Genomic DNA, 14210 nt, shown 5'->3' on the forward strand with positions numbered 1-14210 from the left:
GCAGCAGGAAAAGAGCAAGACCAAATATGAGACCGACTGACTCCATAAAGGAAGCCATAGGCATGAGCCTACAGGAGCTGAGTAGGGCTGTTGAGGACGGGACATTGTGGACATCACTCATGCATAGGGTAGCCAGGAGTAGGAGCTGACTTGACAGCACATAACAAAAACAAATATACAGTTCTGCTTTTTTTTTTTTTCCTGAGGAAGATTAGCCCTGAACTAACATCTGTGCCAACCTTCCTCTATTTTGTATGTGGGTTGCTGCCACAGCATGGCTGGTGAGTGGCGTAGGTAGGTCCGTGCCCAGGATCCAAACCGTGAACCCAGGCCACCAAACTGGAGCACGCCAAACTTAACCACTAGGCCATGGGGCCAGCCCCCTACCATTTTTTAAATTGACAATATATTTTCCAGATCTTTTCATTATCAACACATAGATCTCTCATACTTTTGTTTTCATGGATACATACATCCTGTTTCATGGAGGTACTATAAACTAGTTAACCTGTCACCTACTAATGAATGTTTAGGTTATTTCCAGTTTTTTGTAAGTACAAAAATACATGAATTTAAATACCTGAATTTGTTCATATTTATAAGATTATTCACATACATACACATGCAGGTCTTCCTGGAAAATGTCTGTTTCTTTTTGGTCCACCCGGAATTTAGTTTTGTTTAATGAATGAAGTAAGAGTCCAGACTTATTTTTTCAAGACTGTAGCTGGTTGTTCTGATTCAAACATTAAGTAAACCATCATTTCCCCACTGAGTTGACTGCTACCACTATCGTATACTAAATTCTCATACTCATTTGGGTGTACTGCCGAACTCTCTACTCTGTTCCACTGCTCTATTTCTACATCGCCACCAAACTACTCTATGCTACTCTAATTTGGCTTAATTATCAAACTAATAGCATATGATTTATTATCTGATGGGGTATTTCCTGGGGTCATTGAAGATGGAATTTCCTTCTGCTTCTTTACCTTATTGCTTTAGAAGATGGGTTTCATATTTCTGCTATTTTTATCTCTACAGCTGACTGCAGTGGTCAGCAAATCAATAAACTGTATACTAGTGATCTTCTAGTTTCCACTAGTAATTAATTATTAAACTAGTGGTTAATGTTTTATCATAAATATTTATTTTGGTAAAATGGTTAAGTTATAATTTACTCTTGGGTTCTCCATTAAGACATTCTGTGTGATAACAAAATAAAACAGCATGTCTGCTTTACAGATTCCCAAGAAACGGTAGTTAATAAAGTAACTGGATTATTCAAATAATGTACTGATTCTTGGGTACAGGTTAATTTGCATAAGAATTTATTACATTTTTAGCCCCTTCCATTTTTATTTTGATCACATTAACCAATATTAAAGACACTGATGATAATTAGAGAAAAGCTAAATTGCTCTTTCCCTCTAAGCTAGTTCTGTATATAGACACAGATTATAATTTAATAGAGTGTCACATGATTTAGGAAACTTACAATATATGGTAATAACACCTTAAGCGGTGTACGTATCTGTTAATCAAATTAAGCTATGAGTTACCTCTGTTTTATAATTCAAAGCGAAGATTTTATATAACGTCTAGCTTTATAATTAGTTGAGTGACAGCCACAATAGAACTATATTTAAAAGACAAGCCCATCATGCACGTTTCTTTTTTTTTTTTTTTTGTGAGGAAGATGAGCCCCGAGCTAACATCTGATGCCAATCCTCCTCTTTTTGCTGAGGAAGATTGGCCCTGGGCTAACATCTGTGCCCATCTTCCTCTATCTTATATGGGACGCTGCCACAGCATGGTAAATAAGCGGTGCATTGGTGCACATCCGGGATCCGAACCTGAGAACCCTGGGCCGCCGAAGCAGAGCACGTGCACTTAACCGATATGCCACTGGGCCAGCCCCTCATGCACGTTTCTTAACACATTCAATACTGTGATTTTGCTCTGAAATGTTATATAAGACGCATCTTTAGCTCTGTGATGAAGCTGCAAATTGAAAAACATCTTATAAGAAATTTCATACCTCTGTGGTTAGTTGTGTAGCTTTTGATGTGACGTGAAGATTCTTAGCGTCTTGTGTAGCAGGATTAACAAGGGCACGCAGATGTCTGAGAGATCTTCAAAGTTTGATAGTTTTTAAACAGTTTTTCATTCTCCTCTTTCACTGATTTCAGGTCATGTTCCTATTCTTTGACTATGGTTGCATTTCTTCCCTCAAACTCTGTTGCTTCATTCCTTATACCCTATTGAATAGTAAAGACACCATTATAGCTTCTAAAATGAATTACACATAAAAAACAAGTATGAAAAATACTAGAATTCTAGGACAAGGCATATGCTGAAATTCATTATTCAGAACATTCTAGAAGAGTACTTTAAAAGAATGTGAATATTCTTTGTGATTTGCATCAGTTCCTGACATTTCAGATGTTGGATATTGATGATGAGAATAAAAAAGAATAAGGACTAGAGAGGATTCACATTGATTTGTAAGATGATAACTTCACTTTATTAGATCAGTATGATATATGAAGAGGAATCTGAAGAACTGTGCAGGTTAAAGTCATTACATGTGTGACAACACATATAATGTCACATATAAACATTAACTGACATCTAATAGCACAGCATACACAGTAAACTTAACAACAATCTACTTTCCTGTTTCATTTCAAACCTTAGTGTTATAGGGAAAAGAATTCACTGACTTTTGGTAATTAATCTGAAAATCTGAAAATTTCTGTGCACGGAATAACAGTCAATCAATATCCTCTTTTACATCAAAAGCTAACTGACCCTGAAATTGCTCCTATCATCTTTTACTTCCTATCCCTACGGGACGTACTTTTTGCTCTCATCATGAATGCCGTCTTGGTCTTACCTATATCTTTCTTTGTGGCATTATGGCAGTTCTATCAGAGGTGGATCCTAATTAGTTGTGTTCTTGCTGGCACCCTGGACCCTCCTTGCTCTGAACTACTGACCTCCTACCACATACAGTCATCAATTCCTACTCTCAGATGCTGGAAGAAGCCACATATCCATGCTGGTCTACACAGCAGAAATCCCTACTTTCTAACCACAACTGGGCCCTGAATATTATAAGGAAAACACTGGATTATATGGAGATTATCTTATCCACACACTGGTTTTATGCTTTTCTTCACTGATTGTGGACTAGTTTTTTTTTTTTTTAAACAGCTCATTTACGATTTTGCTAGCTTGGGGTATTCTACAAATGGGATTAACTATCCAAAGGAAAACATTTTTTTAAAATGTTACCTATATTTCAATGTGATTTAAGTATAGTTTCCAGATGAAATTAAAGTGTCAGGAAAGAACTACCCAAACATGTGAAATACAAAACCAGTCTTAGAAGTTACAATATTAATCTAGTTCCCTTTGCTCCAATTGCATATATAACAAGCAACTTTCTGGTTCCTGCCAATTTTACCAGGTGTATGAGGTAGGGATTACTTCAGAAAGCAGAATGAATCTTCTGACCAGTGGAAAGTAAAACAAATTAACAAACTGACCTCAAGCAATGTTGGTTCTTACGAATCTGTCCACTAGGACTGGTCACCTTGGGAACAATGACACAAACCACATTTTTGAACCTCAGAGTTGAAAGATCAGCTCCTATAATAGCGACAGCACCAAGGTGAGAAGCATGAGGCCTCGCTAGGTAGCGGGCCAGGCCCGTCCATGGCTTTACCACAGTTGCTGCCTGTAGCCCTGAAACAGGCTCTCGTCTCACCCTGCCTGAGGCTACTTGGCGAAAAGACTCAATTCCTACCTAAGTGAGAAATGACAGAGGAGGAGGGCAAGAAGATTCGAGACTTCACAAGTGGAAATGGATTATTATACACCAAGATTTTGTTATCTTCGTTACAAGTAAAAGTTGATATATTTAATTATCTTAAGGAAGCGTAATGTGTTAGAGGAAGAACATGTTTTACCGAGTCAATTTTTTTCAAATAAAAAAATAGTATACACAAACAAATGAAAGAAAATATACTTAAAATTAAGTTGCTCTAAGTCTTTTTAAGAATGAGGTACAAAAATTAAAGCAAACAATAAAAAGAATCAGGTAGCACAAAAAAATTACTACTTACAGTTATTTTTTTATTATAAAAGTTGTTCACTTCACAAATCCTATCATTTTCTTTCTGGATGCCATTTTTAAGCTTTTCTATATCAAAATGAGTATTCAACCACTCTTCCAAAAACTGGGTCATTTCTTTCCTATTACGTAGTACTTGTTGAAATTCAGTTTTCATCCTGTGGAAGTCACTTTCTGAAAAATCTTTGAGAATTTCCTGTGTGAAAAATAAGCAGTGAATCTCATTAACATTAGGAAAGTTTTTATCTAAATATCATACAAATATCATAAAAAGGGGAAAATAACCTTACTACTGAACTCTCATTCTTAATATTTTGAAGTAAATATAATTCTAATTTATTCTAATTATATTAGAAATATAATTCTAATTTAAAATTTTACTTATTTGAATCATAAAATTTTGGCAGTATAGGCTATGTGATGGAGGCACATCTACAAGTTCTGCCCATTAGCATTAAAACCTGTTCAAAACTATGAATCTGCGACTAATAATCACAGTATACGAAGTGCCTCTGGATGCAGCTTTTCTGTGCATACAGCAGGCCTTCCATGCGTCCTGGGAACTGGATGGCCCTCACACTGCTGGGTGAGAGCAGGATACTCCGTGTGGAGTTGTTACAATAAAAATGTCTCTGACTCCCAGTCACAGATCTAGGAAGCTTTAGAAGGCATTTGGAAAAATATGCTGGGCTTCCACGAATTTCCACTTGCTGATGTTAAGTTTATGTTTCTGTGTCTGGGGAGTTCTGAGAGGAGGCTGGTCTGACTTGGCACTGTACATCTGCCCAGCTGTCCTTCTGCAACCTATTTTTTTGTGTGTGTGTGAGGAAGATCAGCCCTGAGCTAACATCCGTGCTAGTCATCCTCTTTTTGCTGAGGAAGACCAGCCCTGAGCTAACATCCAAGCTAATCCTCCTCTTTTTGCTGAGGAAGACGGGCTCTGAGCTAACATCTATTGCCAATCCTCCTCCTTTTTTTTTATTTCCCCAAAGCCCCAGTAGATAGTTGTATGTCATAGTTGCACATCCTTCTAGTTGCTGTATGTGGGACGTGGTCTCAGCATGGCCAGAGAAGCCGTGTGTTGGTGCGCACCTGGGATCCGAACCCGGGCCACCAGTAGCGGAGCGCGTGCACTTAACCACTATGCCACGGGGCCCGCCCCTGCAAGCTATTTTTAATTTCGTAAATGAAAATGGCTCTAAGCACATGAAAAGCTACCTTTCTACTTGATAAAAAGGCTTAAAATCTAATTAAATCCATTTTAAATAAGTTATACCTCAATACGTAGATCCATTTTCTGCCTCAACTGGCAGTCCCTTAATTCTCTGGATGGTACATCATAATCTCGTTGAAGGTGCTGTATTTTAATTAGCAGTTCACTTTGCTTTTCCACTTCATCAATAAAAATCTTTTCAAATTTACTGATGGATTCATGTTGTTCTGCCTTTATCTTTGTAACATGGCTTAACACAAACTTGCAGGAAAACATTAAACAAATTGGGAAATGAAACTTTTATCACATTTAGAGGAAGTTTTAAACCCTTGAGACTAAGAGGTAGGATGGCATGTCTTGTTTATCTATATCCTCTGACTAGCGAGGAAGAAGGAAAGAGCCTCTCTCCATTCCCAACTTTCTCCTCTCAGCGTCTTGGGAGAGTAACTTCCAGATCTCTGGTTTCTTATTTCTGACTTCCTACCGGACATACCTCATGGATGTCCTACAGTTACCTCAGATTCAATACATTTAAAACGTAACATGATCCCGTTTCCTATAAATCCACCTTTTTCTATTGCCCCCTTCTGGTTAATAACATCACCAATTACCTAGTTTTCCCAGCTAGACACCTGAGATTCATTTTAACATCCTCTCCTGCCTCCCTTGATTGGGTACAATGTGGGTGTCCATGCCTCAAGATTTACCTGTCACGTGTATTTAGATGTCTGGCTTAATGGTGACAATAATTTGAATGCCCTATGTTCTATGGACCTTATGAATAAGTTCTGATATCTGATTGTCAGGATTTCTGGAAGAATATCAGAGCCTGAGGGGCAGTCTACCTAGGTAGGGAAGATACCCACTCCCTACTTCCTCAACTTCCCCCATTCCTCAGCCTCTTATAATCTGGCCTCTTCCCTAACCACTCAGCTAAAACTGCTCTGACAAAGGTCACCAGTGAGCTCTATTATCAACAATTGAGGGGATGTCTTCATTCCATGTTCTGGCTGCCGGAAGCATCTGCCACTCTCGGCCACTTCATCTTTGACATACTCTCCTCCACTGACTTGAGCGCTGGCACTTTTGCTTGGTTCTCTCCTGTCTCTCTGACTTTTCCAACCTTGAACCCTTGTGTTGCTCTCTCTTCTGCTACTGTCTCTTGAGAACTGATCTTTTCCAGAGTTCTCTTTTATCTTCACTCTACTATACTTCTGGGTGGCCTCACTCACACCTGTTGTACTAACTATCACCAAATGCTGATGGATCCCACATCTTCATCTTTGGTCCTGATTTTTCTCCTGAGAAACCTCAGATTCACAACTAAATGCCTACTTGGTTTCTCTTCCTGGATGTTCCATTATAGGTATTTCTATCTCAAAACATCTCAAACTAAACACCGGATCTCTCCTCTTGTCTCACCCGCCTTGCTCCTTTTCCGTTTTTCTTTATATCAGTTAATGGCACCACTATCCACAAACCTGGCTAAGCCCAAATCCTGGGACTCAGTCTAAATTTCTTTCATCCTTTCCATCCCCATGAATCCTTCCCTGGTAGGAACATAACATCTCATCTGGACAATTGCCTCTTGTCTCTTCTCTCTGACACCGGGCTTATCATCCCTTGCAGACTCATTTCCTCTTTGTGTGTAGTGAAGTCACTAAAACAGTAATCTGATTGCATTACTGCCACCACTTAAAATAACTGTCCAATGGCTCCTCCTCATCTGCAAAATGAAGTCTAAGTTTTACTGTTTGAGCCCAGCCTCAAACAGTGCAAAACAGCCTCAAGACTTCAGAAGTCTTGTCTTCTTGAACTTGTCCTCTGGTGTGTCGTGCACCTGCACTACTTCCACCACTGCACCTCTCGCCTGTCCACATGTCTGCCTCACCCACTGGACCAGGAGAGCTGGGATGTTACTCATCTTTGTCTCCCCAGCACCTGACAGTGTCGGGGCCACAGGCAGAGCTCAGGTTTGTTGAATGAGCAGGTCCTAGATGCACTGAGGATCCTGCACACACTATTCTCAGACCCACGTCATCTTTAATTCAGTAGTAAATACACTAAATAGCAAATATGCCAATCTCAAAGCAGGATCTAAATGCACTGAAGTTTGTAACTGAAATCTATAGCAATATTTACAAAGATATTACTAAACAAGGTGATACCTGGAGTTTCTTCACGACTCTGTGGAACTCCATGGAGCATCTCTGGTTGGCGGTGAGAAGTTTCTGAATCTGTCGGGTTTGTGGAGCTGGAAGGGAGAGGTTTGCTTTTACTCTAACTGAAAGTTCTCTTTGGGTTTCAATTTCCCTCTCCAAGTCAAGAGAGAGTCCATTTAAACACTCAGAATGACTCTCCATTCTCTGAAGAGAATCTCTTCAGAAGCTCCTAAAAAAAACGAGAATTCATTCAATTTAATAATTCATCCCACTTTAACAATAAGTGGTCCTAGCCCTGGAATTGTAACAAAACTTATGCTTAACACTTTCTGTAGGGCCGACATAAATTAAGACTTTTGTGTTTAAAAAACAAAAGGAAAATGTTATTGTTGATTTTGGATTATAGAAATAATATATAATCATTGTGGAAATTTAAAAAGTTTAAACAACTATAACAAAGAAAACCAGAAACAACCATTTTTATCATTATGATACATTTTCTTTTAGTCTTTTGAACATCCATGATCTGAATGAGCACTTAGAAAGTCTGAAGAGAAATCTGCATGAATTCAATCTAGTATGTACTGTAGCTCCAGGCTGAATGCTGCTTCTGGTGACAGCAGGTGGTGTGAGTCAGCAGACACAAGTGACTAGAACCACACAAGTTACGTGTCAGCCTGGTGTAGCATCTCCACACACTTCTAGTGTCTGCCTAGAATCTGAGCTTTCTCACCTTTTATCAGAGTGAGAGCTCAGGCTCTAGCCCTGCCCGCTTCCTGACTGGGGAAATCCTGGAGCCATTCTCCCAACTACAAAATGAAGACTACAATAATTGCCACAAAGTTTTCTAGGGGATTAAGTAAAATATTAGATAATATCCATATCTGTACAATCTATGAAATATATACAGACATTATAGTTTAAAGGAAATAAAATTATATTTGTAAAAATGCTTCTATACCCAAGTTTTAAACTTAGACTTGGTTTTGATGCTGGCCCTGATATCAGTTCCCCTACATTAAACCCCTACATTTAACATGGGTTAAAACCAAAAGCACTCATCCCTTTCCCTGCTTCTCTAAGCTACATTCATATGTAAATATCAGTTTTTTTAAACCTTTGTATCCCTGAACTTCACAGGGCAAATAGAAGTTACAAACTGTTAGAGCCCAGGTGGCCTCATGCTAACATTTCGGCTAGTTAGGGGTCCTTTGAAGTTTTGTTACAGGGAAACTGACATCCAGAGAATATCAAGAAGCTGAAGCTTCCCAGACCCCAACTCCTTGGCTTCCTGGCACCAGAATCCACCCTCCACCACGGAGGCAGACAACCAAGGACACCCACCTGCGGATTCTCTTATCTCGCCATCCCGTCTCTGTCATCAGCCACACAAGGCCAAACGCAGGCTGGTGGGAAGGCACCAACCAGCAAGGCCACAGGCTCCCCTCATATAATCACTCACAGGGTCCGAGATGACGCAGAAAGCCGGTTTTGTGGAACCAAGACACCTGGTCCAAAGGCACTGATAAAGAACAGATAAAGATAACAACTGACTCGAACCCAGAACGTCTGCTCGGACCCTTGCACAGTTGCTCCCCTGGATGCCTGTGGTCACCACCACCGCGCCTTCTCTCCTTTGATCTCCCCTTTAAAAACCCCTGCGTGTAGCCTTTCGGGAAGTTTGGGATTACAGCATGAGCTGCCCGTTCTCCTTGCTCAGTGCTTTGCAATAAAATTCCTCCTCTCTTCCCCTACACCTGGTGTCAGAGATTGGCTTGCTGTACGACAGGTGAGTGAACTCACTTCAGGTTCAATATCAGTTTCAAATCCTGATTCCACCAATTTACGAGCTATGTGACCTTGGACAATGACTAACCTTCCTCCTGGGTCTCCGTTTCCTTGGTTATGAATGGAGGAATAAAACCTGTCTCACAAAGTGAAGCACCCAGTCCAGTGCCTGGCATGGGGCAGACACCCATTAAGTCTGAGCCAACAAGCTCAACTGCCCAGAGGCCAGGCAGGTGACACGCTGGCCAGAGTACAGAAAGAGGAACACTTTACGTTCAGCCAGGCACTAAACCACATGTTTAGTTCAGGGCGCTAAACAACAGAGTAAGGGGCTTCTGACAATAATGAGCTCTCTTTTTAAAAATTTAAGGAAAAGCTAGACAGATGTTCATTAATCTGGGATGTTGGAGAGGGGATTCCTGCTTTTGGTCTTAGGAGGAGTCACATTATGGTATGGAGCAGCACTGTCTCGTCATTCATTTGTACTTTTTTTTTGTGGGAGGAGATCAGCCCTGTGCTAACATCTGCCAATCCTCCTGTTTTTTTTTTTTTTTTTTTTTTTTGCTGAGAAAGACTGGCCCTGGGCTAAATCCATGCCCATCTTCCTCCATTTTATATGGGACGCTGCCACAGCATGGCTTGCCAAGCAGTGCGTCGGTGCGCGCCCAGGATCTGAACCGGCGAACCCCGGGCCACTGCAGCGGAACACGCACACTTAACCACTTGCACCACCGGGCTGGCCCCCATTTGCACTTTTAATAAATACATGTTAAATGCTGACTTCTGTAGGACTGTGCTAAGTGATATAGCCATAAACAACACAAAAAAGTCTTTAGGGATCTTGTGTTCTAATAGGGGTGAGAGTAAATCCTGTTCACTTTACCCTCACCACATGTTCAGAATCCACACACTTCTCGCTGCTTCCACTGCTGCGGCTCTGGGCCGAGCCACCACCATCTTTGCGTGATTTGGACACTAGTCTTTCCAATAGTCTCCCTGCTTTCATTCTATTCTCAACACAACCATCAGAGCCATCCCTTTAACTGTAAGTCAGACCATGTCTCTGTCATGGTCAAAACTCTCCAGTGGATCTCCATCTTGCTCAGAGTAAAACCCAAAGTCCTTTTAAGGCCCCACAGCCTGCTTCCGCCCGTTAACTCTGACCTTGTTCCTCATTAGCATTCCCCCTTGTTGATGCTGCTGGAGCCCACCAGGCAGCTTCTGCCTCAGGAGCTCTGTCCTGGCTGTTCTCCCTGCCTGTACTGCTCTCCACCACACACTTGCATGGCTCAACCCTTGACCTCTTTTAGGTATTTGCTCAAATATCACCTTTCCAGTGAGGCCTTAAAATCACAAATCCCACTGTTTTGTCTGTGTATATACGTAAATATGTACACACATACGTACTTGTACTAGATTATAAAGTTTAGAAGAATATTGACCATTAGCTATTCATTCCACAGAGGTTCCTGTGATTCCACAGGCCTTTGGAAGGCTGCCAATATTCATGTGTAATTTTAACAGGGGGCATTTACTTTTATCCTAAAGCACTTTTCTCTCAGGCTTTCTGTAAGGTGCTGTTTTCCATCACATAGAAACATTTTTTCATGTTTTAATACCTCTTTCAGGTTCTGTTGGTCCTGCTTGGATACAAATAAATAAACATGGCTTCAGCTGTAACTACATTCACATGTAATGTCTAATCATACACTTTCTCAATTACATCTTTTACATCAAGTTTCAATAAAGGAATTAAATATTACACTTGTAACACAAAAAATGTTAAAAATGGTCAGAAAATGACTAATAGTATCACTAAATCTTTTAGTGAGTGATCTCAACTCACTGGGAAAAATAGTGGGAAAACCACAAATCTTTTGGAGATAGAATCTGTTCCTGTAACCTTCACAGTTGCAAATTAGGTTTTAGATTTATTTCTGGTTCCTACTCTTCCAAATCTCTGCATTAGAATCATTGCTGCCAACTAAATACACTAGCACAACCATCTATACTATCTACGGTGCTCCAAGCCCTATTCATATATTCTTTCCAGCACCTTGGACCAGAAAATTCATACCCCACTTACATTCTGTATTTCTGAGTACAGAACAAAATATTTTCTCCCATTTGTTTATCTTGCTCATTGTAGTACCTGGAAGAATGACTAACTGTTCAATGAATATTTGTTGAAAGAATTAAATCTCTTCGTAAATTTAGTTAGGGTCCACATAAAGATGATTCCCAAGTGTCTGATGTTCCTACTGAGACTGCAAATGATACTGTTTTCCACTTTATTCTTTCTTCAATATTGAAATACGAGAATGAAAAAGATTTTTATAGATTTCATAAAATTTCTTATTGGTCCGAATTTTACATTACTTTTTAGAGGGTTCAATCAGGTTTTTTAAGATATATGATTCTAAATATCTGTTAATAGTCATACTAGAACAATTTCCTTTTTTATATTCATCCTGTCTTTTTTCCTTCTAACCTCACCAACTAGAGCCCATGTCTAAATCTACATGTAGAGATAGACAGATGGAGCTTTTAATCTTTTGTAAATCTAATCCTTCAAATATGTCTCCACTGAGAATAATGCTACTGAGAATAATGCTACTTCTTGGTTTAAAAACTCTTTTAGAAATTTCATTAAAGAAAATAGTCTGCTTGATTTAATAATCTTTTTCTTAAAAATAAAGAATTAAAATGGCATTTTCTGAAAAACATTTTGGCTTCTTTTAAAACTGTACTGCCTGTTGGTGTGAAAAATTATAGTAATAGTTTTCCCATTATCCTTCACTGTTTGTAGAAATTTCCAGAAAAAAAAAGTAAAAACATTGTTTCCCTTTTCAAAAGAGCTTCATTCTTATAAATAGTTACTAGATAGGGGTAGATTCTGAACTCACACTAGCCATCATTTCTCTTAAGGTTTCTCTGAATTGGTCTCTTTCCATTTTGAGAGACTCTTTTATCCTCCTTAGCTCATCTCTCTCCTTAGCTACAATTATTATTTCTTCAAGGCTTTCATGAAGTTTCTTAGTCAAGTGTAAGTTATCCATTTCCACACTTTGCATAGATAGATTTTGGGCCTCAAATTGCTTCTTCAATTGTTCCATTTCATTCATTTTTTTATGAGTTTTACTGACATTTTCTTTCATTTTAAGAAGTTGAAACTCTTTTTTCTGAAGTTCTTGGATCTTGAGATAATTACAAAACAAGTTAGAATGCAAACAGAATTCCTTTAAGGAAGGAGAATAGTGTCTATTTGTTACATACAAGCACATATCTACGTCTACATATCTATTTCTATCTCCTTTCTTATTCCACAAATAATTTTGGACACAATTACTCCCAAAAGAAAAAAACAACACATACCTTTTTCTGTAATTCATCTTTTGATTTATTTAAATCCTTTTGAATATTTGAAATTTGAGTTGTCTTTCCTGAAATTCTCTCTCTGAATTTATCAATAATTTCTCGATGTTCTTTCAAACGCATACGAGCAATTTTTAGTTCTTGTTGTGTTTCCAGATCCTTTATTATTAGAAGAAATTGAGAAATATGATAATATAAAGACACATTACCTTTTCTTAATGAGGAACTAGTTGAACAAAGTCTTAAAAAATGCATGCTCATAGTTAAAAACCACCACCACATCACCACAAATCAGAACAGTACAGAAGGATAAAAAGCAAAAGTTCCTGTCTCTCGCCTCACCCTTCCTAGTCCTGTTCCCTGTTGAACTGGGCCACTTGCTCTTCTCCTTTCAGACCACTTGGACACCTTTCTGGATCAATGTCACATAAGAAGTGCCCCATTCTAATGCTTAGTATTCCACTATACACACAAACTCCACTTAGCCAGTGCCTTATGGCAGACGCTTGGATTGCTCCTTGAGTTTGTGAGTTTGTTCACCACAAACAATGGTGCAGAGAATGCTGCAGTATTTCTGCCCAAATGTGTGAATATATTGGTAGGATAAATTCCTAAAAGTGGAATTGCTGTAACAAATGTATATGTTGATAAATTTTTAATAAGATATTGTCAAACTGTCTCCCTAAAAGGTTATAATGTTTACATTTTCACCAACAGTATCATTTATTTAAAAGAGAAGGAAGCTTCTTGTATTAACATGTTTGCTGGATAGGAAGAAAGAGCACAACTCACTATAGCTATGGTTTCTTCTAAGTTTGCCTTGAGTTGGTCTCTCTCCAGTTTGAGAATCTCTTCTACTCTTCTTAGATTATCTCTTTCTTTCATTACAGATTTCATTTCTTCAAGGTTTTCATGAAGTTTCTGAGCCAAATTTAAGTTCTCCATTTCTGTTTTATCCAGAGTTAAATTTTGGGCCTTGAATTGTTTCTTCAATTGCTCTATTTCAGACATTTTTTTCTGTGTCTCACTGACATCTTCTTTTAACTTAAAAAGTTGATGTTCATTTGCCTTAAGTTCTTGGATCTTAAGATAATCATAAAATAACATGTTAGGATACAGATGGTTTTTAAGGAAAGTATAAAGAATAGTTTCTAAATTGATTAAGACAATAGGCTTCCCATGTCACTCATTAATATTCTGCAAAATTCCACACAGAATTTTTTTTTTTTTTTTTGTGAGGAAGATCAGCCCTGAGCTAACATCTGCCAATACGGGACGCTGCTACAGCATGGCTTGACAGGCGGTGCATCGGTGCACACCTGGGATCCAAACCCCGGGCCGCCACAGCGGAGCGTGTGCACTTAACTGCTACACCACTGGGCTGGCCCCAGAATTTATGGTCTTTTGAGGTATAATATACATAAGCCCACTAATATTAAGTGTATAGCTCAATGATTCTTGACATATGTATACATCCATGTAATTACAACCCCGCTTAAAATACAGAACATTTCTAGCACCCCACAGGGTT

At 38.9% G+C, this 14210-nt stretch overlaps 1 protein-coding gene across 1 annotated transcript in view; it reads right to left on the reverse strand.

Moving 5' to 3' along the window:
* CENPE (centromere protein E) overlaps nucleotides 1-14210 on the reverse strand; it is a 77442-nt gene that overhangs the window by 14750 nt on the left and 48482 nt on the right. Inside the window, 10 exon segments of the mRNA XM_058546355.1 lie at nucleotides 2042-2116; nucleotides 2118-2261; nucleotides 4134-4337; nucleotides 5418-5615; nucleotides 7523-7720; nucleotides 7722-7745; nucleotides 10840-10944; nucleotides 12211-12501; nucleotides 12680-12838; nucleotides 13472-13762. Of these exon segments, the coding sequence (XP_058402338.1) occupies nucleotides 2042-2116; nucleotides 2118-2261; nucleotides 4134-4337; nucleotides 5418-5615; nucleotides 7523-7720; nucleotides 7722-7745; nucleotides 10840-10944; nucleotides 12211-12501; nucleotides 12680-12838; nucleotides 13472-13762 (1689 nt within the window).

The sequence above is a fragment of the Diceros bicornis genome, chromosome 8, assembly GCF_020826845.1.
Source record: "Diceros bicornis minor isolate mBicDic1 chromosome 8, mDicBic1.mat.cur, whole genome shotgun sequence".
Lineage (NCBI taxonomy): Eukaryota > Metazoa > Chordata > Mammalia > Perissodactyla > Rhinocerotidae > Diceros > Diceros bicornis.